The sequence below is a fragment of the Manis javanica genome, chromosome 11 (genome assembly GCF_040802235.1).
Source record: "Manis javanica isolate MJ-LG chromosome 11, MJ_LKY, whole genome shotgun sequence".
NCBI classification, from domain to species: Eukaryota; Metazoa; Chordata; class Mammalia; order Pholidota; family Manidae; genus Manis; species Manis javanica.
Window position 1 is genome coordinate 88,261,612 of NC_133166.1, and position 22,200 is coordinate 88,283,811.

The 22,200-nt window shown below is 37.4% G+C and overlaps 2 protein-coding genes across 4 annotated transcripts in view; both read right to left on the reverse strand.

Moving 5' to 3' along the window:
* Positions 1 to 462: 462 nt before the first annotated feature.
* LOC108384977 (torsin-1A-interacting protein 2-like) overlaps positions 463 to 22,200 on the reverse strand; it is a 34,853-nt gene continuing 13,115 nt past the window's right edge. For 2 of the 3 annotated variants that reach the window (XM_073216828.1, XM_017642225.3), the window contains exons 2-5: positions 9,109 to 9,289; positions 6,760 to 7,263; positions 4,404 to 4,505; positions 463 to 3,757 (exon numbers count right to left, since the gene is read on the reverse strand). In XM_073216828.1, coding sequence (XP_073072929.1) covers positions 2,997 to 3,757; positions 4,404 to 4,505; positions 6,760 to 7,263; positions 9,109 to 9,142 — 1,401 coding nt within the window. In that variant the 5' untranslated portion in view covers positions 9,143 to 9,289 and the 3' untranslated portion in view covers positions 463 to 2,996. Of the gene's footprint in view, positions 3,758 to 4,403; positions 4,506 to 6,759; positions 7,264 to 9,108; positions 9,290 to 19,339; positions 19,479 to 22,200 lie in introns of those variants that run through there. The other variant, XM_017642224.3, reaches the window with a different exon arrangement.
* Positions 15,256 to 19,341, reverse strand: LOC108384978 (torsin-1A-interacting protein 2). Its single transcript, XM_017642228.3, has one exon. The coding sequence runs from the start codon at positions 18,858 to 18,860 to the stop codon at positions 18,465 to 18,467; it is 396 nt and encodes a 131-aa protein (XP_017497717.1). The 5' UTR covers positions 18,861 to 19,341; the 3' UTR covers positions 15,256 to 18,464.

The window sequence follows — 22,200 nt, forward strand, 5'->3', positions numbered from 1 at the left end:
TCAACAATTAAAACTGTGAAAGAGTAAATAAAAACCACCTCAGAGGCTAATACTGTTCAACTGGGTCATTAGCTGGAGGACGGTGGGCCACAGGCATGGTGAGCCTCACCACTACAACCTTGGAGGCTTTCAAATGAAAAACATTTATTATATTGCCTTAAAAAGTAGAAACAGAAACAACAGCATTACCACCTGTATTGATATGACTCTCCTGGAACTTCTCTGCCAACCCTTGTACACTCACTGGGAAACCTAAAATTTACCCCAGAGGAAGAACTCAAATCCAGAGATAGTTTCTGATTCTACCACTTGATTCTAGAACTCTGGTATCATTTAATAAATGACTTATGTTAATAATAATATAATGAGAATTGTTTTGCAATAATAAGCGAACAGTGATGTTTGGGTATCAGGTGTGGTATCATGGCCCACAAATCGTTGTTCTAAGTAAAATAAGTAAACCATGTATTACTATTTAATGGAAGAAGAACTGCTAGAGACACAAAAGAACATTTGGAAACTTAAAAAATGTAAAAAATAGAAATAATTGAATAGAAATTAACCTAAGAGTACATTAAATAATAGATTGAATTTAATTGTACACTTAAAAAATACAAAGCTTTATGGTTTAACAATAGTCATTTTACTCATGAGAAGACCCAGAGCGAATTAATACACTGCTTCTTTTTAAAATGAATGTTGAAAGAGTGGATGGAAACTGGCAACAGCTTCAGATGAGTGCACTTACACATGGAAGAAGTCTTTTTCAACAGAGGCTAAGCAGTAAAAAAAAAAAAAAAAGTGTGACTTTTTGACATTTCTTCATCTAAATTATAGTCAAAGGAAACAAAAAACTATATTCAACCGAATGAAAAACAAGAATCTTTGTTTCAACTGTGATTTGAGTCACTGACAGATACGCACACTTCATGCTGCCCTTCATAGATCCGAGGTAGACGGGTCAGCAGGCCGACCTAACAGTTCTACAAGGCACCGCTGGTTTTGTGTAATGTAATGCTAGCACTGAGAGCTAGAGACACACAACAAATTCAGATGTGGTATATGATTGTCTTTAGTTTCCTCTGATTTTATATTGGAGTAATAGTGATACTAATATCCACCTTGCCTTAACTTTTTCTTCAGGCACATCTTTTCTCAAATCTATTGGAAGATTCCTTCACAAAGTCTTAAATGAAAAGCGTCCCTTTAGGTATGCCTCTATACCAATTATGCTCACCTTAACACCTTGGTTAGAACAGATTTACCTGTTTCCCCATATTTTTGTGATCTCTCCTTAGGTTATCAATAAAGATCCCTATATGGTCGTAGCTTTTCTGAAAATCCATACTTAATAATCATGTGACTTCTTAAATACACACATACACATATATTCACATATATGTATATTCTGCTCTCATAACAGCAGAGAGGCTAAACCTAGTTGAAATATGCCAGAATTTTGGTGCTACATCCTAGGTGTGTCATGTAATGGAACAGACCCCTCATTAGGTCACGATCATGTTACTAGAGTTCTGCTTTCAGAGCGGAAATGCAAATCAACAACTACTGTCTCAATACAGTTGTGAATCTTTCTTACAATCACAGGACATGGTTCAACAGTTAATATTGGCCATTAAAACCTCTTGGAATCCGTCTAACAGCATTCTGCTTCCTCTCACTAAGCCATATCTCCTGCATTTCTCTGTTAACCTAACAGTACTTCTAACTAGCTGATCAAGAAATGAGGTGCATTATATAATGTTCCATCACTGCACAACAAGTAAACAGGATGGTGAAGTACTCACATACAATATAAAATCTATTCAGTTAGTTATTAAAATCTGTTCTGCTTACAGGGAACTCAAACTCTCATCCTAGAAAATTACAAAATTCTACTCAGGAGAGAAAGAAATGTTGACTAGCAGAAATTAACGAAAGCATCAGAAATTGCTAGTAAGTACTAGTCTATATATTCTGCTGTTCATCTGTGGGTCTTTATCTTTCATAAATAGCATTGTCTATACAGTAAACCTGTATTTGCTTCTCTTCCTACTCACGAGTTTTAATACATTCATTTTTTTTACCCATTTCCTACCTATCTTTCTAAGAGGTTTTTTTTCACTTCATCAGTGATTTTCCAACTTAATTATCAGTGGAACTCATTGTTCCAATTAAATCTTATGGAGAATCCCAACACATAAATCAGTCAAAAGCAGAACTGCTCTGAGGAAAAGGGCAGTGGACCTAGTTTGAAAATGAACTGCTCTAAGTCACTCAAGAAAACTAACGATAGAACCAGTTGGAATTTCTTCCTTTCAATGCCTTTAAATACTTCCCCCATAGTTTCCAATTTTCAAGAACATTTCTCATGTGCAGCAGCTTTTACCTTAGCTCATTAACGGAATGAATAGTACAGTGCCTTACATATAGCATTTAGGTTAAGGGCTGAATTCAGATTTCCACTTTGCTATTCAGAAGTGCAAATTAGTGTAAGATGTAATTCCAAAACTAGGTTTTCAAAATGAGTTTTTAAAATATTTAACATGTAATAGAAAAACTATCATTGCTTCATAACTGAAATTGCTTCAGCCCAAGTCCAAACACTTGGCTCCTTATCCAAAAGGCTTAGAGTCTCAAGAAAACAAAAATCACTCTGTAGTTACTCTGAGCAGCTTATCTTCCTGTGCAATGATTCTGTCACTGTTTTTGGATTTAAAAAAAATTTTCTTCAGGTATATATACCGTGCTATATTTCAAACCTGATTTGCTTGAAAGGCAAAGGAAATAAAGTTAGGTCAACTTTTTAGCTTTGTCAAGCTTAGATTAGAAAGTTTTACAAAATGCAAAAAACGAAAATTCTTTCCTAAAGCTTACTTGTGCCTTCCAGGCTATTTCCTAACATTCATCAACATCATTCCACATAAGTGGAAGGCTTTTAAGCTGAATTTTTAATAAGCCTATGCCACCTTCCTAACCTAACCAACTCTGTGCTTAGCTTATAAAAGGCACCCTTGCTCTTCTATGTTCTTCACTGGCTGGACGGGCAGCACCAGGTGTGAAATGCGGCTCCACAGCCCACTCAGTTTGTCCGAGTCCATGTGGTTGAAGGAGCTGGGAGTGTTAGAGTCGGTAAACCTGGCCCAGAGTAAATCTCTCACTTTCTCTTCAGTTTCTCTTGGGCCAAGACTTGCTTCTAGCGTTTGCTCCTCTAGTAGGACAGTCAGAACCAGGGCCACGTCTTTAAAGGCAGCATTCTCATGGTCACAATACTTATAGAAGATCAAGGTAGAGCCTGCAGGCAGGGACTCAAAGTGGTGAACCACAGCAGCCTTCTGGCCATTCTCAAACCCAGAGCTCAGCTCCACATCAACCAAGTGCTTGACTGTGTCACTGTCCTGCAAGGTTCTTCCAGCCCCATCAATGTGAATGGCAGAGACCTTCTGGGAGGAGGTGTAGGCGTCCGCAACGTGGAGGCTCAGGCACTTCAGGGTCTCTCTTCCCTCTCGAGCGGCTGTCAATATGATGGTGGCTGGCTCAGTGGGCTTGGATGCGTTGAGATGCTTCTGGAGAAACTTACGTCCTCTCTGCCACAAAAATGAACTCTGGCCGGGAAATTTATCCTTCAACTGGCTGAACTGAACCAAGAAGGCCTCCAAAGCTGGGTTTTGGGACACGTGCTGGGCTGGAGAGGAATAGTAGCTACTAACAGAACTTAGCAGAATAAGAGTCACAACCAGGAAGCCAAGAAAGATGGAGGCTGTCAGAGAATGAGAAGATAAAAGACAAAATTAGAGGGGAGTGAATCAGAAATAAAGCTTGTGGTCAATTGAAGTGAGGTAGAGATACTGTCAGATTTTATGGGTTGTGGTGAGTTTATTTGGCCTAAATTCTTTAAACCTTCAGCAATTAAGGTCTACCAGAAATACCTTTATTCTAATTTCCTAGATTGAACTATTTGAAGGTGCAATATCTTCTTTAAAAGGTAAAGCCTAAGCTTATGTATTGGCTTCTATAACTAAGGATGTGATTTAGAAATAAACTATCAGGATATTCTTCGGTCTTCTCAATGTACCTTACAACCTGCAGCAGGCCATTTTTTTCTTAAGAGTCAAAATGTAAAACTGCCACTTGAGAAGGTAATACTCTCTAATTAAAAGGGCAATTTTAGTTTCTTGCTTATGAAAAGCCCTTTCTCCTGTAGGAATTTCCATTTTGTTAAGGATGGCAAAATATCAGCCAGCATCCCTAAAGAAAAAATCCCCCAAACTCTATTTTACTATTCTTTAATATCAAACATTTAAAAAAACATTAAAATGATGTTAAAACTGTTTAAGTCTGCTAATTTTCTAGGTATTTCCTCTGACTGAGAATGAACACTGCACTAAGACCAGTTTTGTTCTCACCATAGCTCAAAATATCCTTTTTATTCATCTTTCTTATGGCATCCTGGGCACTCTCTTTGTTTTCTTCCAATTTTTGTGTTTCTTGTTGATGACTTTCAGCCTCTGGAGAGAAAAATGAACATTATTTTTAGACAGTACACAAAGGGAGTGTATATACCTTTATACTTCTTACTAAAGCAAAGAATTATCTGACCAAGAGGATTTCTATACTTCACAAAATTTTCTCTTATACAAAGCTAACTCCCCCTTTTCTGTAAGGCTCAGTATTACTTTGGTTCTACTTGGAAGAAAAAAATGAAGTACAGCAAAATTCATTTAAGAGTACTGTTGTTATATTTACAATTCTTCACTGGCCCTTAAGGAAAAGAAGCAACAAGAAAAAAGAAAAAAGAAGCCACGAATCAAGGACAAAGAAACAAGCATTCTAACACTGCAGCCAAATCGACCTAAACTGTGATTCAACAAAATGTACAAAATTAAGAATGGATTTGAGAAAAGACAGCTGTACACAAGGGACATGATACTCTCATCCCAGGGTTCAGGTCTCACATAACTGCTCAAGACCCCCAAGTGTACAATTAACAGAGGCACTAAGTTTGGAGACAGCAGAGGTTACAATTGCAAAACAACTTGCAAAAAATAAGTTTGAAATTCTTAGTGAAGGAGGTACATATATACCAAACAAGGAATATAAAGTCAGGAAAATTTATATAAAAAGGTAGGTGTGGGGGGTGAGAGACAAGTATTGATATGTGTGGGTGAAAAGGAGGGCAGTATTTTGTGGCATTGTAAACTAAGTCACTCTAGCATCTAGAAGTGTGCTTGACCCCAGCCGGATACATCATGTAACAGTGAAAGCTGAGTATAGTTCTTAACCCTTAACTGGAAAAACTCAACTAGCATACTCTATTAACATTAAGAAGTAGAATCATCTTCATGTATAAAGGATAGTTCATGTAGCCATATCACATGAAAAAACAGGTTTTTAAAATATCATTTCCCAGAACTTAAGGACTGAAAGGATCTCTAATGATCATCTCCTTATGACAAAGGGTCCAGGAAGTTAAGGGCTTTGCCCAAGGTCACATATAGAGATGTGGCAGAGTTGGGATTAGAAAGAGGTTACTCACCTCCTGGACTACCTCATGCCATTATATTATGTTGCTGCCCACACATAACTGCATTTTTAAAACAACATTTTCTTCCTCTACTCAGTGAGCCTGCATACTGAAATTATGATGGCAGATAATGGTCCCTACAAATCACATTCATTCATTCATTTAACAAATATTCATAAAGTTGCTTCTCTGTACCAGGTGCCACAAAAACACAATGAATGAGACAGACACATTCCTTGCCTTCACTGAAATGACTATTCTAATGATCAGTGAATGAAACATATATTTGAAATCAGTTACTGATTTACAGCCTTCCTGATGAACAGAATATTTTATATTCCTTTGCAGTGGCAAATAAGTATTTCAGAGTACCTACGTGGCACCTGGGTGGGGCGATGCGAATGAAGATGCTGGGGATGAAGGGGTGCAGGCAGGCTGAATCTGTGTGAGAGTCATACTAGTACTACCTTGGTGGGACTGCTTTATCTCTGACAGGCATCAGAGCTCTTCAGAGTTCTTACAAAATACAAATCAACACATACAATCACACAAAGTGAGAGCTATAAGAGATTGGCTGGATATCACCTTGTCCAATTTCTTCATTCTAGAAATAGGAAACTGAAGTATAGAAGTTAAGAGATTTGCCCAGGGTCACCCAAGTTAGCAAGTGATTGGGCCACACCAGAATCCATATCTCTTAAGTTCCAATTGAGGATTTAGCACATGGCAATTATGATCTTCATAACAGAAGGTATGATGCTTGTTCTCCTTAATATAAAAGTGGGAAAACTATGGATAGAGAAATATAACTGATTTGCTCTAAGTCCTATACAACTGCAATATGACTGAGTTAAGGATGGTATACCACTGATGTTGTTTTTAAATACATCATCTCTTGATTTATGTAGCATTTAGTTTCCAAGAAAATAAATGATTTTAAAAATTGTAAATGAAAATATGCTTGTAAGAAATAAAAAGCCAGAGGTGGTTTTAAAAAGTGACACCCTTTTTTATCATACTGCATTAATACAAATACTAAATAAATGGGAACACTGTTTAAATAGGCAATTTATGTGTGGGAAGAAACTTACTGTGGGTGTGGAATGAATTTGTCTAGGAGATGAGAAACCTCATTCTAATGGAAACAGAAGTTCTCTGTAAAGAAAGACCCTGACCTGTGCTGTGTCTCAGTAACAGAGCGATACAGAACAGGACAGAAGTCCAGAGAGTTACCTCACCTGGCGCAGGCAGTCGTCGCCTCAGGGTATCCTGGACCTCCAGCCCTGCCCTGGGGTGACCAGAGCGGGGTGCATCCTGGGGGTCTCCAGCAGCTGGCTCCTGTGCCACTCCAGGACGGTCACTCACTTCCTCAAGGAGGGCTGCACAGCTGCTCCCTGAGAGGGTACCTGCTCCTCCTGGCTCGTCACTTGAACAGTTGGGCTCTGGAGCCGAGGATTCTTCACCCGGACTTTCTGAAGAGAGTTGATGCCCTTCCTCTCCATCCTGAAAACTCTGGTTGTCCTCATGTTCCGTCTCATCCTTTGGATGGTTCCCATAATTTGTTTCATTTGGACCTGCTGCTTGATCACTTGGATCTGCACCTCCTGGACCTATTGATTCGACCTCTTGGTGGTCTGTGTTAAGCCCAGAGGCAGGGGTTGGGGTCTGAGCATCTTCAGAGGCACTCGTGACTATGGCTTCCTGTGCCTGGGAATCTACTGATTCCAAATCCTTTTGAGAGACTTTTGAGATAAAAATTTACAATTTATATTGAAAAAAACTTCCTTCTATTTTTGTATTTTAATAAGTACATTAATAATAAGTAATACTTATATAGATTTTGAGGGTTTACAAAGTACTCTTCCTAAACATTGTTTCTCTTGACTTCTGCTGAGGATGATTTCAAGACAAACACATTATCATGGAAATAAATTTAACAAATAATACTAATGTAAAACTCTTTTGAATAACAGAACCAACTTTATATCCCTTCTCTAGTGAAATAATGGACCTAGGCAATAATCATTAATAGCAACTAAAATCCCTATGCAAAAGGCTGATGAGAAATTATATATGGATGAACCAGACTGGCAACTGCTAAACCCACTGACCAATCTTAACCTTGCAAAAATAGGGAAAACCCCAGACATCACCTCCCAATTCACTACATCACCCATGAAGTATTCTTGCCAAACAACTGTTCCTGAATCTGATCAAGAGGAATAGAGGAATAAATTAAATTATGCCTCAGGAATATAAACAGCACAACCTAGAAGGTGGGAAATTCCGAGGGACAAAAGAGTTTGATTCTTTAATAACAGCAAGAAACAAAAATGGCAAGAAAAGAAAAAAGGAGGGGTGACCTATTAAGACACTTAAAAGACACATCAACCAAATGCAATGTTTGACCACACTGTTTAGATCCACCGGTCCAACAAAAAGGTTGTTAAAGAAATATTCGTAAGATGATCAGGAAGATTTGAATGCCAGATATTTGATGATACTAAGCAATTATTGCTCATTTTTTAGGTACCATCTTGTGGTAATGTTTAAAAAAAAGCATCCTTCTCTTTATTAGAGATATGTGTTCAAGTATTTATGGCTAAATTTATATGATGTCTAGAAATAAATGATATTTAATTCTAGAAGGGGGGAGAAGGGAGTAGATGAAACAATTATTAGCCATATATTCCCTTTTTGATGGAAACATGGGATGTACTTCATCTCTCTTCTTTTATGTATGTTTGAAATATTCTATAATAATGCTTAAAAAAGAAGAGGAACCTAAAAGATAGATCTATCAATGTAGTATGTGGCCCAACTGTGAAGAAAAAACAAAAAAATACAAACCCAACTGTGAAGAAAAAAATATGAGACAATCAGGGAAGTGAGAACACTGACTGGATATGCGATGATACTAAGAAGTAACTATTGATCTATTTTTCAAGTGTAACAGTGCTATTTTGGTAATTGTAAAAACCTATCTTTAAGAGATGTAAACTAAAGTATTTGCAAATAAAATTATATAATGTCTTAGATTTGCATTTAAATAGTCTAAGATATGCAACAGAATCGGCATTACATAGATAATAGCTGAAGTCAGATGTTGAGTACATGGGGCTTCATAATACTGTTCTTTTATATATTTTACATCATCCTATACAAGATTTAAACAAAGATATACTTCTCTTTTGAAAATCTACTTCATATTTTGTCTCCATCTACTATTTTTATATATAAGCAGGATGAAGAATTTAAGTTTCATCTTAAAGATCCCCTCCAAATACATAACACATTACCGTTTTCTTGATTTTTAAAAAATATAACTCCAAGGATGCATCCACCATCTTTTTTAAGATGTATTTTTCCAATACTACAGGGTTCCTACTATTGGAGTCTTTAAAACACAGTCTTCCTTATAATTAGGGTAGAACTCAGCCAATATGAAAGAATAAAGCTAATCATAACAAATTAATTCAGTTAACTTTTTTACTCCCAAACATCAGGTTTTAGCCATCAGAAACTTTCTCTCTTAGCACAGCCCTAGTTTCCTATAGCATAAACCTCAGTGCTATAACTAGTCTTACCCTCCGGAGCATTCCTAAGTCCTCTGTCGGTCATGTCTGTGCTCTGTCTCTTCAGACTTGGGAACACTTTTTATTAATGTCTGGTTTTCCTTGTGAGGATGTCTTGTTTTCTTCTTGTCCCAAGTTCCAACGGACTCATGCTTCCCGCAGACGCAGGAAACAAGGCATTTATATACAGTGACTAAAACAAAATGAAAAGAATCAAGTGACTTTTTATTCATACATGGAGGAATGACAATTTCAGCTTTACTTATTAAATGTGTTCAGTGTGAGTAGTAGTTCCTCTGAAATATTTCTAGTGAAGAAAAATGTTTTCCAGCTTTCACAAGGATCATCTTCCAAATCCTAGTCTATGAATAGAAAAAAGCTTCGGATTATTATTAACCTTGCATAGATGGCCATAATCTCCTAATATATTCCAGTGTTCTTGAAAGGATGCAAAAAGACCAAGTGAGCAGAATCTCAAAGAGAACTTTGAAAATAAAATAAAAAGTAATTCTAAAGGTGGAAATTTAAGTCACCGTTAAGTTACCCACTGCAGATTTCCTTTATGTCTTCAATTTCTGTCCCATAGACATTTCTGCCTCTCAGAAGCTAACTTAACATTAACAAGTAACAATGCACAGGGGCTACCTATAAACTAAGACGGCCACCTTGGTAGTGACAGGAAACACACATTTGGAGTTTCACCACTGCCTTTTTTGAGATTTTACCACAATATTCTTTTGTAAAATATGGAGACAAATTATCTATTTATACAATGCCTTTTTATGCAGTGCTCAAAGAAGACTGGTTTAAAAATTATATGAGCTATAAACAAAAGGAGTCAAAATCAAAAAGTGCTCAAAGACTGACTTGAAAATTATATGAGCTGTAAGCAAAAGGAGTAAAAAATCTGAGGCAATGTATAACCAATAAAAAATGTTATCATTTTATAGTTAAATCTTATTTTTTGTCAAACACAAAACTATCCCAAAGTTACTTAACCTTCATTATCTGTAAAAATTGTTTAGGACTGCTTTGAGAATTAAATATAAAAATGTATGTGAAAGAGCTTTGAAAAGTGTTACATTGTTTTGATAGCCTAGTTGAGTGGCTAGCCACCTAGCCTTCTTTGTATCTTTCTTACGGCACTCTCATAAAATTTAATTTTACAAATTAGAAATTTTAATCTCGATGCCTAGCATGGTGCCTAGTGTAGAGTAAGAACTCTCTATTTTAATCAAAAAGAATACGAATAAATGAATAACTATATGAATGTCTGAATAAAGAGAGGTGATAATCATAAACTGTAAGGGAAGGGAGGAGTTAGGAACAGGCCTCCTTTTTGCTGGTGTGGACACTCAGGAACATGTTTCAGATTTGGAGGGTTTTATCTTCTTCAAACTCCTGGGACTGTGCCTCCAGCTCTCCTTTTCTTACCATAATCTTTGCAGCGAGGGTTTCTCTCTGATCTGAGTTCATGGCAGAAAATAAAGTCCCCAGTCCTTTTCAGGTTTCTTAGAACAGTATTTTTTTCTGCCAACCCTAACCAAGAGAACAATGGGTAAAATGTTTCCTATGCACCAGTAACAAAAATCTTGAAAGGCAAAATGCTATTCATGGTAACCATAAGGTGCCTCATAATAAGAACTAAAAGATACCTAGTAATAAATGTAACAAATACTCAAAAATTTTACTTGGGGTGAATTTTATGGTATGTAAATTATACCTCAATAAAGCTGCTTTAAAAAAAGAACTTTAAAGAGAAAAATGTAAAGTTTTATTGAAGGACATAAAAAAGACCTAAGTGGAGAAATGTATTATGGACAGAGACGGACTCAAAGTCATTAATGCCAACTCCAAAGTAATCTATAAATGAATTGCAATTTGAAACAAAAGCTCCAGACAACTATTTGACTGTTGTATGTTTCTTATGGAACAGAGAAGCTGAACTTAAAATTCACAAAGAGCAATAAAGGATTAAGAAGAGTCAAGATCATTTTGAAGGGGAAAAAAAGGTAATTCTGAAGAAGGACGGAAGCTATCTTTACCAGACATCTCAAGACTTATTATAAACTTATAACAGTAAAAACAATAGGGCATTGGTACAAACACAGACACACAGAATATACGGAATAGAGAGCCAAGAAATATATGCATACATATGCATATGTATCTAATGAATCAGTAAGAAGAGTACTCCAGGAAAAATCAAAATAAATTAATGATGAGACACAATTTCATAACCATCAGATGGGCTAAAATTCAGAAGTCAGGCAATAGCAAGTCAGTGGTTTGGAGATACAGAGAGCTCTTAGGCCCTACTGGCAATGAGGTAAACTGTCACAACTTTAGAGAGCAATCTGGCAATATCTAGTAAACTTAAGACACATGTTCTACAAATCAGCAATTCCACATTTAAATACATACCTTGAAGAAACCTTCCCTCAAATGCCCCATGATATTTGTAGCAGTATTGTTTAAAATGAGAAAAAGTAAGGAAACAAATGTCCATAAAGAAGTGGATTTAAAAAATTGTGGTATATTCTTACAGTGTAATATTATATATTTCAATTAAATTTATATACCTCAAAAATTTGTAGAAGTGCAGTATTATAGCACTTATATAAAACTTAAACAAAATAATCCTACATAGTGATTGAAAAAGAAGTGGATGAATGGAATAAAAATGAACCAACCAGTAATACACACAATATGGATGAACCTAAAAAATATGATGGGTGAAAGAATTCATACCTTATATGCCAAATGATCCCATTTACATGAAGTTTTAAAACATGGCTGACTATGGTCGATGGTGCCAGGAAACAGTCAGTGGTTCCTCGGGTAGGAGTTCTGACTGCAAAGGGCACGGGGACACCTTCTGGGGTAGTGAAAGTGTTCTGTATCTTTATTGAGATGGTGGTTATATTTGTCATCAAATTTAAAAATCTACATTTTATTCCATGCAGAATAGCCTCAATAAACTTTATTTCAAACAAACAGAACTGAATGCTCTCAAAAACGTATTATGTGGTGACTAGGCTGCAGGTTACAATCTGCAAAGGAACCCTCACAGATATTTCTATCATCTTGCAAATCATCAGTATATATCTTTCTTGTCACAAGGCACATGTCATTCCTGCATCCCATTTCATTCAGACCCTTTGTAACATATCACTGTTCATAGTTGAAATGGTATTCATTCCCTCAAGACTCAAAGGAAGAAGTAATACCAACACAGGTTCTTAACACCTCTTCACAAGAAGTCGCATGGGGAAGATCTGGAGGCTGCTATTCTAGAGGCAGGTCAATCTTTGAACAGTGTCCAATCCATCCCAGGAACTGTGTGCATTAGGAATCAATGGAATGCACAATGGAAGTGAGGCAGAGCCTCACCCTGATGGAAAATGGGGACTTTCTGCAGCTGTAGGAGAAACCATTCCATAAGCATGTCCAAAAAAAGATCCCTTTGATGGTATCTTTTGCAAAACAGAACTGATGAAGACCCGTGTACTTCACATGGCATAAAAACATTTACTTTCAGTGAATCTCTTACAAGTTCAATTGGGAAATGTTAGTTTTCAGTGCCCTGTATGTGGAGATTATGATGATTCATTTTCCACTTAAATAAAACTTAGCCCCATCTTCCCTGAGACCCTGAAATTTACAAATGAAACTTGTACCATTGTGCTTTAACCATCTCCATGAGGACATGAAACAATTTAAAGCAATAAGGTTTTATTCTTCACTTATGGAGAATGCACCAGATGGTAGGCTGAAGGATGTGATCCTTTATTTCTGATACCCTGGGACTTCTCTATAAAGAGGGATACAGATTTGCTGTACTGCTTCCTCTGCAGATGTGGCCTCCCTGGGCTCTGTAGATGTACCCTTTCTGCTCCATCTCATTGCACCAATGGCAATGCTTTGACAGCCTGGTAGGTGTTCATTATCTGGTACCAAAATGACCTTTGCGCTGAGGTAATACAGCCAAGTTCAGCAGATTTCAACATGTAAAATTAAGTATAGTAAGGGTCAGTCTACATGTTCTTACATAAATGCAACTAATAAAATTTTGAAAGTGCTCAATTTTATTGCTCTGTACCATTGTTTCAATATATATAAAAGAAAAAAATTAAACACATGAACAGAAAAAGATATAGATCAACTTCCATTTAGGCTTACTTCTACAGAAAGGACAGGAACAGGATGAGAACAAAATAAGTTTCAACTGTATCTGTAAAATATCTTTAAAAAGACCTGAGGTCAATGTGGCAAAATCTTAATGTGCTTTAGATATTGGTACATAGGTGAATGTTATTTTCTGTACTTTTCTATGTTTGATGGAGTTAAAATTTTTCAAAATGAGTAATAAAATATATTGGATTTTGTGGGGAAGAGCAAGAATCAAAAGGAAAGGCCTGGAATGGAATAACTGAGCACACAAGCAATGAACTTAGGTTACAGAGGCACACTTCAACCACAAAGTCCTATACTTTTGTCATAAGCAGTTGGGAGGAGTAAGACAAGGAAAAGCTCCCTGAGAAAACAAAACCAGAGCTGGGAGAGCAATGGGACTTCACCAGCTTCTACTCCAGATACAGTTCTATACCTCCAGTCTCACCATGGGGACCAGGGAGGAGGAAGAGAGGAGATGGAGAGCTGGGGGAAGAGGGAAGAGGCAGGTATCATAAAGCACTGGTATGTGCAAACACTAAGATGTAAATTAAAAACAAAAAGAAGTTTAGCAGCTAAGAGAACCAAGGAGAACCAGTCAGTCCAGGATGGTAGTTTAGATATAAATGCCATCATGACAAATGATGGCAGTCAGGGCCCAGTAAGTGTATTTCATTTTGTATTTTTTAAACTCTCCTATTTTAGTGACATGCCATTTTAGGCTGTAGTGATAAAAATAAACAGGTATCTTGGCCCTCAATTTACAACCTTGCTGTGAAGACAAATAACATTTAAAACACACACAACAATAATAACAGCCAACATTTATTGAGTGCCTTTGGGCCAGGTAGCATTTTGAGCACTTTATGCATAAACTCATTTAATCTTCAACAGTCTTATGATGTATGGACTATTAGCAGTCCTACTTTAGAGAGGAGGAAACCAAGATACAGAGAGGTTACGAACCTTACCCAAGAATATACAACTAGTAAAGGCAGAGTATGATTTGAACTCAGGTAGTCTGACTACAGGACCCAAGCTTTTAACCATGACACTAAAAAAAAAAAGCATATAAGAAATGTAAAAGCTGAATCTAGGCTTGAATTGTGATTCTATCATATATGTGCTGGGTGAATCTGCCCAGATCCTTCACCTTTTCTCAAAGTCCTTATTTCAGTGTTGTGCAAAGTCTCAGGTGATATAATAAGTCATGTAGCAATTACATCTACCACAATTATGGTTACAAATGGGCTTAAAATATGTGATAAGGACCTGCCTTGGATCATCCATTCCTCCAGGCCTTTTAATCTTTATATTTGAGACCATTTGACTCCCTCACTACAGCTTAACCTCAGTCCCTAGATTCATCCTGTCCTTCATCAGAATTAATCGTTAAGTTTTCACGAATTCAGCATCGAGTTCTAACAATTGGCTTTAATCCCTGTTCGAAAACTAAGACTCTACCGTATCCCTAGTTCTAACTTCTGCCTTCTCCTGACCTAAGACTCTACTGTATCCCTAGTTCTAACTTCTGCCTTCTTCTCCTGTGCCCTTCCTAGTCCTAAAAGCTTGCTGTGTGCCATATGATTGGCATATGTTATCATATTTACACCCCACAACAGTATGAGGCAGGTATACGATGCCACCTATTGTGCAGATGAAAAAACTCAATGCAGAGAGGTTAAATTGTTATTTAATAGTGTCAAAGGTAGAAGACAAACCCAGGTCAGCTGCCTGCAAGGCCATTATTTTTTCCTCTGTAACAAGCAGTTTTCAAGCTGTGTTCCCAAAATTCCTAAGAGACTCAAGGGCTGCCAGGGGAGACTGAAGAGATAGAAAGAGTGGCTCATCTAACTTACAGGGTATCTGGAACATACTGATTGCTACATACATTTTTTTTTCTTTCCCCTTCACCTATTTCACCTGTCCGTCCATCTCCCTCCCTTCTGGCAACCACCAGTTTGTTCTCCTCTGTATTTGAGTCTGTTTCTGTTTTTTTTTTAGATTCCACATATAAGTGAAATCATACAGTATTTGTCTTTCTCTGTCTCTTATTTCACTTAGCATAATACTCTCTAGGGCCAACCACGTTGTTGCAAATGACATGATTTCATTCTTTTTTATAAACTGAGTAATATTCTACTGCATTTAGGTACCACATCTTCATTATCCATTCATCTAATGATGGACACTTAGGTTGCTTCCACATCTTGGCTATTGTAAATAAGGTTGCAATTAACATAGGGGCACATGTATCTTTTTGAATTAGTGATTTCATTTTCTTTGGGTAAATTACCCAAGAGTGTAATTGCTTGACTGTATGGCATTTCTATTTTTAATTTTTTTGAGTAACCTCTATACTATTTTCTATAGCGGCTACACCAATTTACATTCCCATCAGCAGTGCATAAGGGTTCTTGCTACATGCTCGTTGGATGCCATGAAATTCTTCTTTGCCTGCCTGCTTGCCTGGGCTTCTGTCTCACATAACTTAAGAAATCAATTTGAACTCAGTCACCCACAACCCAGGACAGCCTCCTCTTTAGGAGATACTTTTTCCCCATCTGTTTCCGTTTACCTTTCACTCCCAGGTCTGCCATAAATGACAGTAAGTAGTTATAAAAGTCATTTTAGAAATGGCCACCATTATGTGTAACATTATTAACTCTCCCACAGTACGGAAGATTAATATGGCTCACATTATTTAAAATAGTGGATAACCCTTGAGAATTTTAGGAACATACTTATGCTTTGAAATTCATTATTCGTAACTATGAAATGGCATATTCTTGAATAATTTGCAATATTTTAAGCCAAGTGAAGTTTTACTAAAAAGCTGCAAAACTATCAAGCTAAGTTTTCTCTCTTGCTCAATTTTATGTATCTGCCACATGATGTTACTTCTCAGAGGGGATCATATAACAAACACAAATGTGATAATATAATCATGGCTGAAAGCAAAGCATCTTTAATGGTAAAATTAATTATTTTTTATTCCTTTCTCTTGACCATATACTCATGTAGCTTATAATGACACCACACAGAACTCTTTGTGAGGAGGGTTACAATAGTCCCGATTATTTTAATTAATGAAAAAAATGTGACTGAGTTATAACCTGAAATACCAACAGTGATCTTCAGTCTGATGTGAAATCTCTTTCTATGACACCAACAACATACAATAACCATCACTACCTTGCAGTACTGCGAGTACTCAGTTCCCATCTGTTTAAGTCAGATAGCTGAACACCATGGATGCACTGTCACTGTACTTCTCAAAGTATGGTCCGCAGTGCACCTCCCTATGAATGTTCTGAGGCACTGTTTGTAACATGTAGATTCATGGGTCCCATGATCAACCTAAAGAATCAAAATTCTCTAAGATCAAAAAATTGGCATTTTTGGACAAACTCATCTGGGTACTGATTTGAAGATCAATGGTATAAATCCACTCAATTTGTCCATACTATTTAAAAGAGAGATGGATTAAAACAAAAATACAAGACCCATTCTCTATTTGCTGATATTTAAAACTGCACACAGGAAGATGCTTCTCAGTATGTGTCTGAAAAAATTTAGGGGGCAAGTATATTGATTCTAACACCATCCTCAAAATCAGCCCCTCAAAATAAAATTTTCACTTTTTAGAAAGAGATTTAGGATGACAGAGTTCTTAACTAAGAGTTAATGATAAACTAACTAGTCTTCATTCAATTTAGTAGTCCACACAGTTTATTCAGCAATATAACAGAAGAGAACCTCCATCATGACAGACATAAGGCAGATACAGAGTAGATCTCTGGGGTACATTCTTTATACAGACTAACAAATAACTTTAGGTTTCACAACATGTGGCAGGCATGATTCATTGCATACGAATAGCTGTTCACTCCTCCAGTCTTCCTTCCTAAAAGAGCCCTGATTTTATTAGGGGAGACAATGTGCCCTACTCAGGCAATGTCAACCCCATTCCCCTTTGCAAGGTTTCCCAGGCTCCCTTGTAAACCAGCACCTTCTCATGAGATGTAAGAAATCTGTGAGGGACTTTTGAGAAAGATTTGCTTCCTAAACAAAAAACAGACTTGAAAAGAGAAAGCTTTTTGCTCCCTACTTCCAGTCTTTCAATTGGGAGTGAAATGTCTGGAGCAGCAAAAAAGCCACACTATACTCACTGAAGTAACAACTATGAGGACAAAAAGCCAACACAAGGATCCCAGAGAGAAGGACAGAAAGAACTGGGACCTTGAGAACACTGCTGAGTTGCTACACAGCACTGGATTATCTAGCATCTTAAGTGGAATTTAAAACTTGAGATGTTTTCAATAGCTTTTTCTAAGTTTCTTAACCTAAACTCTGGTTCTGTCATTCTCATGAATGTCCAACAAGACCTTCTTAATTCTAAGAAAGATGCTTCCCCTAGACTGTTTATAATATATATGGGTCAAGCTTGATAACTCCTTTTGTCACTGATTTCAACAGTACAGGTACTTTTCCATTTTCAGGGGTGGACAATCTAACTTCCGTCACCACAAAGAGATGAGAGTTTTTGCATATGTAGAGCCACGTAAGTGTAGAATGTGACACCACTGCATGTTTTTGTGTATCCTGTGTTGCCCAACAGAATGTGATTTCTGACAGTGATCAGTTATTGATAATATCAAAGCCACACTGAGGATGGGCCAAATATATCTAATGATGAATAAGCAGTTATGTATGAATACATTTAATATATATGTAATTATCACTGATGTATAAGAGGTAGAATTTAAAACAGTGTAGTTTCTTATTATGATATCTAGTTGTTTTATTAATCTACAATCCAGATACAAGAATGCTATCCCACAAAATTGCCACTAGAAATATCATTTTGTACACATAGTATGGGGCTTCTCCTCCAGGACTACCTTACCATATGTCAGTGATTAGGCTGTGGAGCTTCTTAGGGAGCATAAGCTAATTCCAAAACACAGGGAACATGGATTAGTCTGGTTCTAGATGAACAGTCTGGCTGTAATACTGATTAAATACATGCTGAACAAATTATGCGTAGACTGGTTTAAGCAGATCCAAGAATTTAAAAAGTTCCCCAAAGTAGGGACAGTCTGGATCAGATTTAAAAAGGAGTCGTTTTCCACCTTCCTTGGGCTACTGATACAAAACCCTGCACAATCTCCATGATTTTAACTGTTTAAAAGTTATTTGTTTTGGCCAAGTTTTTTGTTTAAGGTTTTGTCTGTTCTGGTCAAGATTAATTGTAATGCAGGGTTAAAACCAGCTACTCTAGAGTCATGTATCCTTTTTCTAACCAGTGGAGGACCCAGAAGAAATGGGTGGCAAGCTTTCTCAAAGGTCCACCTGGTAAGGTTTTGGGGAGCCCACTCAAGTGGAAAAGACCATGGAAGAACAAGGCTTCTATTAGCAGGATTATCAGGATAGCATTCAGGACAATAATCAGCTCTGTTAATACGGTCTAAGAATACTTGGTAACATTCATTTTCAACAAGTTCAGTTTGGTACAACCAATGGCCTAGTTCTAAACTAGGAAACCACTGTTGTCCACAGTCAGGGCAATGTGAATTATCTGAGAACATCTGGGCTTAAGACAACACAGATAGCAATGTAATAGCAAAAGGCAACAATGACAACGAGAGACACCCAAATAACCAGTCCTCTTACAGGTCTGCTTTAACAATTTCTCAGTCCAAAGAATATTACTTGAAGAGTGCTAAATCTGGCTTGCACCTTGTGCAATTCTTGAAGATTTCGTTGTCTATTTTCATTTAATTGCAACTCAGTCTCTGAACTCAGGGACCAATCCAGTCTATAATGTTATCAGTCGCTTACTAGCAGCACAGATCTCAGAAAAGCTCCTTCAAATCCCAGCTTCTCAATAAACAGACAGAGCTCTAGTCTAAATTATGTTTTCTTGTGTGTTATTAGCTGGTGGTGTCATGCAGAGGCACTTGGCTTACTCTGCTTTGTTGGTAAGTTATTATGTCTGCTTGGTGACACAGAGGAGCTGACAGGTCCAAGGGGTCTTTTGTGGGCGTTGCTGTTGTAATACACGTACCCAAGTCTTAAGGCGTTGGCACTTTAGAGCGATGTGGGGGGGGTCAGGAAAACCTGGTAGAGTCCTCTTGAGCGTGGATCCGATGAAGTCTTGGGAGGACTTTAATCAGGACCCAGTCACACAGAAGCAGCTGATGCTGAGTTGGTTGGAGGGTCTGGGAATGCTTCACATACCTGTAAATGATACAACTTCAGAGGACTCATATGGGCTTTGAGTTGCTCACAAGATTATTAGAAACATGCATCTGGAGATCATTTGCGTCAGTCAAGGTAGATGAGATGTCTCATGGGTTTATCCAAGACAATTTCATATGTGTCCAAACCAATTTATCAGTTCGCAATTATTCTTACAATTATGTGAGCACTAGGGAGGGTTTTGGTTCATTTGAGGTTTGTGCGAGTTTTGGTTTTTTTTTAGGACTATATTTCTTTTTTTTTACTCTTTTTGCATTTCAGGAATAATGAGGTCTGTCAAATCATATTTAACCTGGTAAAACTCTGGGATTTCTTGTATACTCTGCTGTGAAATGGGTGCTATATATAGGATTCCCATAATGTGTGAGATATTAATAATGGTGACAGTCTTTCTATAACAGGGTTCAATTCACTGAGGAAAGAGCTTACACAATTATCAGATAATATGCTTAGTAGCTAACCACAGGAAGTTGGATATAATCCTTCTGAAGGCTAAAAAGAAACAAAGAGGGGCACGTCCCATTGCCCACATCTACCTTTACAGGTTCAGGCACATTCTAAAGGTAAGAAGGGCAAGTAAAGCACCATGCTGAGCAACAGTCCTGAGCAATTCTTGGAAAATATACATAAATCAGTTGGAATTTGCGGATGCTACCAACATTTCTATACTCCTTCATGACACTGTGTATAACACGTACATGATGTAGGGGAGTAGGATGTCTGGAGCAACTCCAGCCACCTGGGGCGAGCCACAGAACAGAGTACCATGTACACTCTGCCTTTCTCCAGTGTTCTTTTTGTGAATTCTGAAGCTTGAGTCTGTGAAAGCACCTAGGAACACTGGGGAAGGTATGAGTGTCAAAGCTGTACAAAGATCTGGCCTGAGAAGCACAGCATCTTAGTTGTAGTCAGCCAAAGCAGTTTCCTTAAAGACTATCAACAACAGCTGTGATTCCCACATTTTAAAATGGCAACTTTAAAAGGCAACTGAAGAGCCTCTGACAGTGCTACAACACAGACTTCTATTTGGTGGAAGCCCCAGAAGAAGTGAAACAAATTCAAGTGTAGCTATAGGATGTGTTTTTTGAGGTGAGCATTTTTAGGTAACAATGTATAGGCGAGGGCTACCAATTCAGCAATGCAGGCAGAGTGAACAGAAGGTAGGGTTCCTGACTCAATAACCTTTGTGGTGACAAAACAGGGCATAACAGATTTCCCTGAGGGTTTACTGACAAGCACCACCAGAGTACAAATTCCAGTTGATGAAACTGGGAAATCCTGGGTGTCTAGTACATGGAACACATAGATGATGACTAAAATCTACACAAACACAGGGTTTAACACAGAAGTTAATAGTAAAGTTATCTGACTATAAGTCTGACATTGAAAAGATACAGAATTTGGGGTTTTTAGACTGGAAAGAAAAAATGCAATTAAAACCACAAGATACTATTTCACATCCACTAGACTGACAAAAATTAACAACTTTGACAATCAGGGTTCTCTATACTCTAGGCAAAACCACCCTCCCCCTGGACTCCACATCTCCACTGGCAGGGTCAAGAGGAAGCCCTAAAGCTCCAAATGCTCAAAATAATCCACCTTTCTCCCAATCTCCATTTCTCCAATTTCAAGAGTCAAGAAAGCACTAGAGATTCAAGTATTCCTACACCAAGAGACTTCTAGTGTTCTGTCAGGCCAGCCCCTCCCCTGGTCCTCCAAACCCCTAAGGGCAAGATTCAAAATATTCCCCAAGAGAATAAGCTCAGATGAGATCACCTAGTACTTCCTCACCCATTCTGCAGCCTTATTACTAGATGAGTGAACAGGGCCTCCCGAAAATGCTCCTGGAAAGATTCTCAACCCCACCCCGCAACACTCAATTTCACTATCATTATCTGCTTGAAAGCATCAGGATCAGCCAATCAGCATACCTGTATTTGTTTATATCTATCATCATCACATGAAGCCCAGGGCTTCGTGGTTACACTACATTCCCTTGGTCTGTAATCTCCATATGGCTCTCAGAGAAGTGAGATAACATCCTCTCCTCTTGCTTTGTTTTTTTAAGTAAAACATATACTGTTTTGATATATTAAATATTTAAGCTATTTGTCTCTAGTAAAATATAAACTCCGTGACAGTAGGACCTGTTTTTCGTTTATTTATTGCTGTCAATCCCCAATAAACATTTTTTGATTGAATAAATAGCACGAATAAAGAGAATGTGAATCCTTATACCCTAATGATAGAGGAGCATAAATTAGTACAACCACTTTGGAATTAATTTGGCATTATCCAGTAAATGCTGAAGATATGCATTTCCTATAACTCAGTAATTCCACTCTTTGGCATGTGCCCTGGAGAAATCTGCACATGTGTATTTAAAAACATGAATAAAAGTATCCTTGGGAATAGTAATACTGTAATAACAAAACAACAGCCAACATGTTTGGGAACAGGATGGATAAACTCAAGTACTGCCATACAATACTGGACATACAGACATAAATGAAACTCAAGAATATTGGGTTAACAAATAAAAAGCAAGGAGAAAACATGTACAAAATTTCTTAAACACACACACACACACACACACACACTCATACTGTTTCTATTTACATAAAATTTCAATATATTGGTTAGGGATAAATAAGCAATAAAACT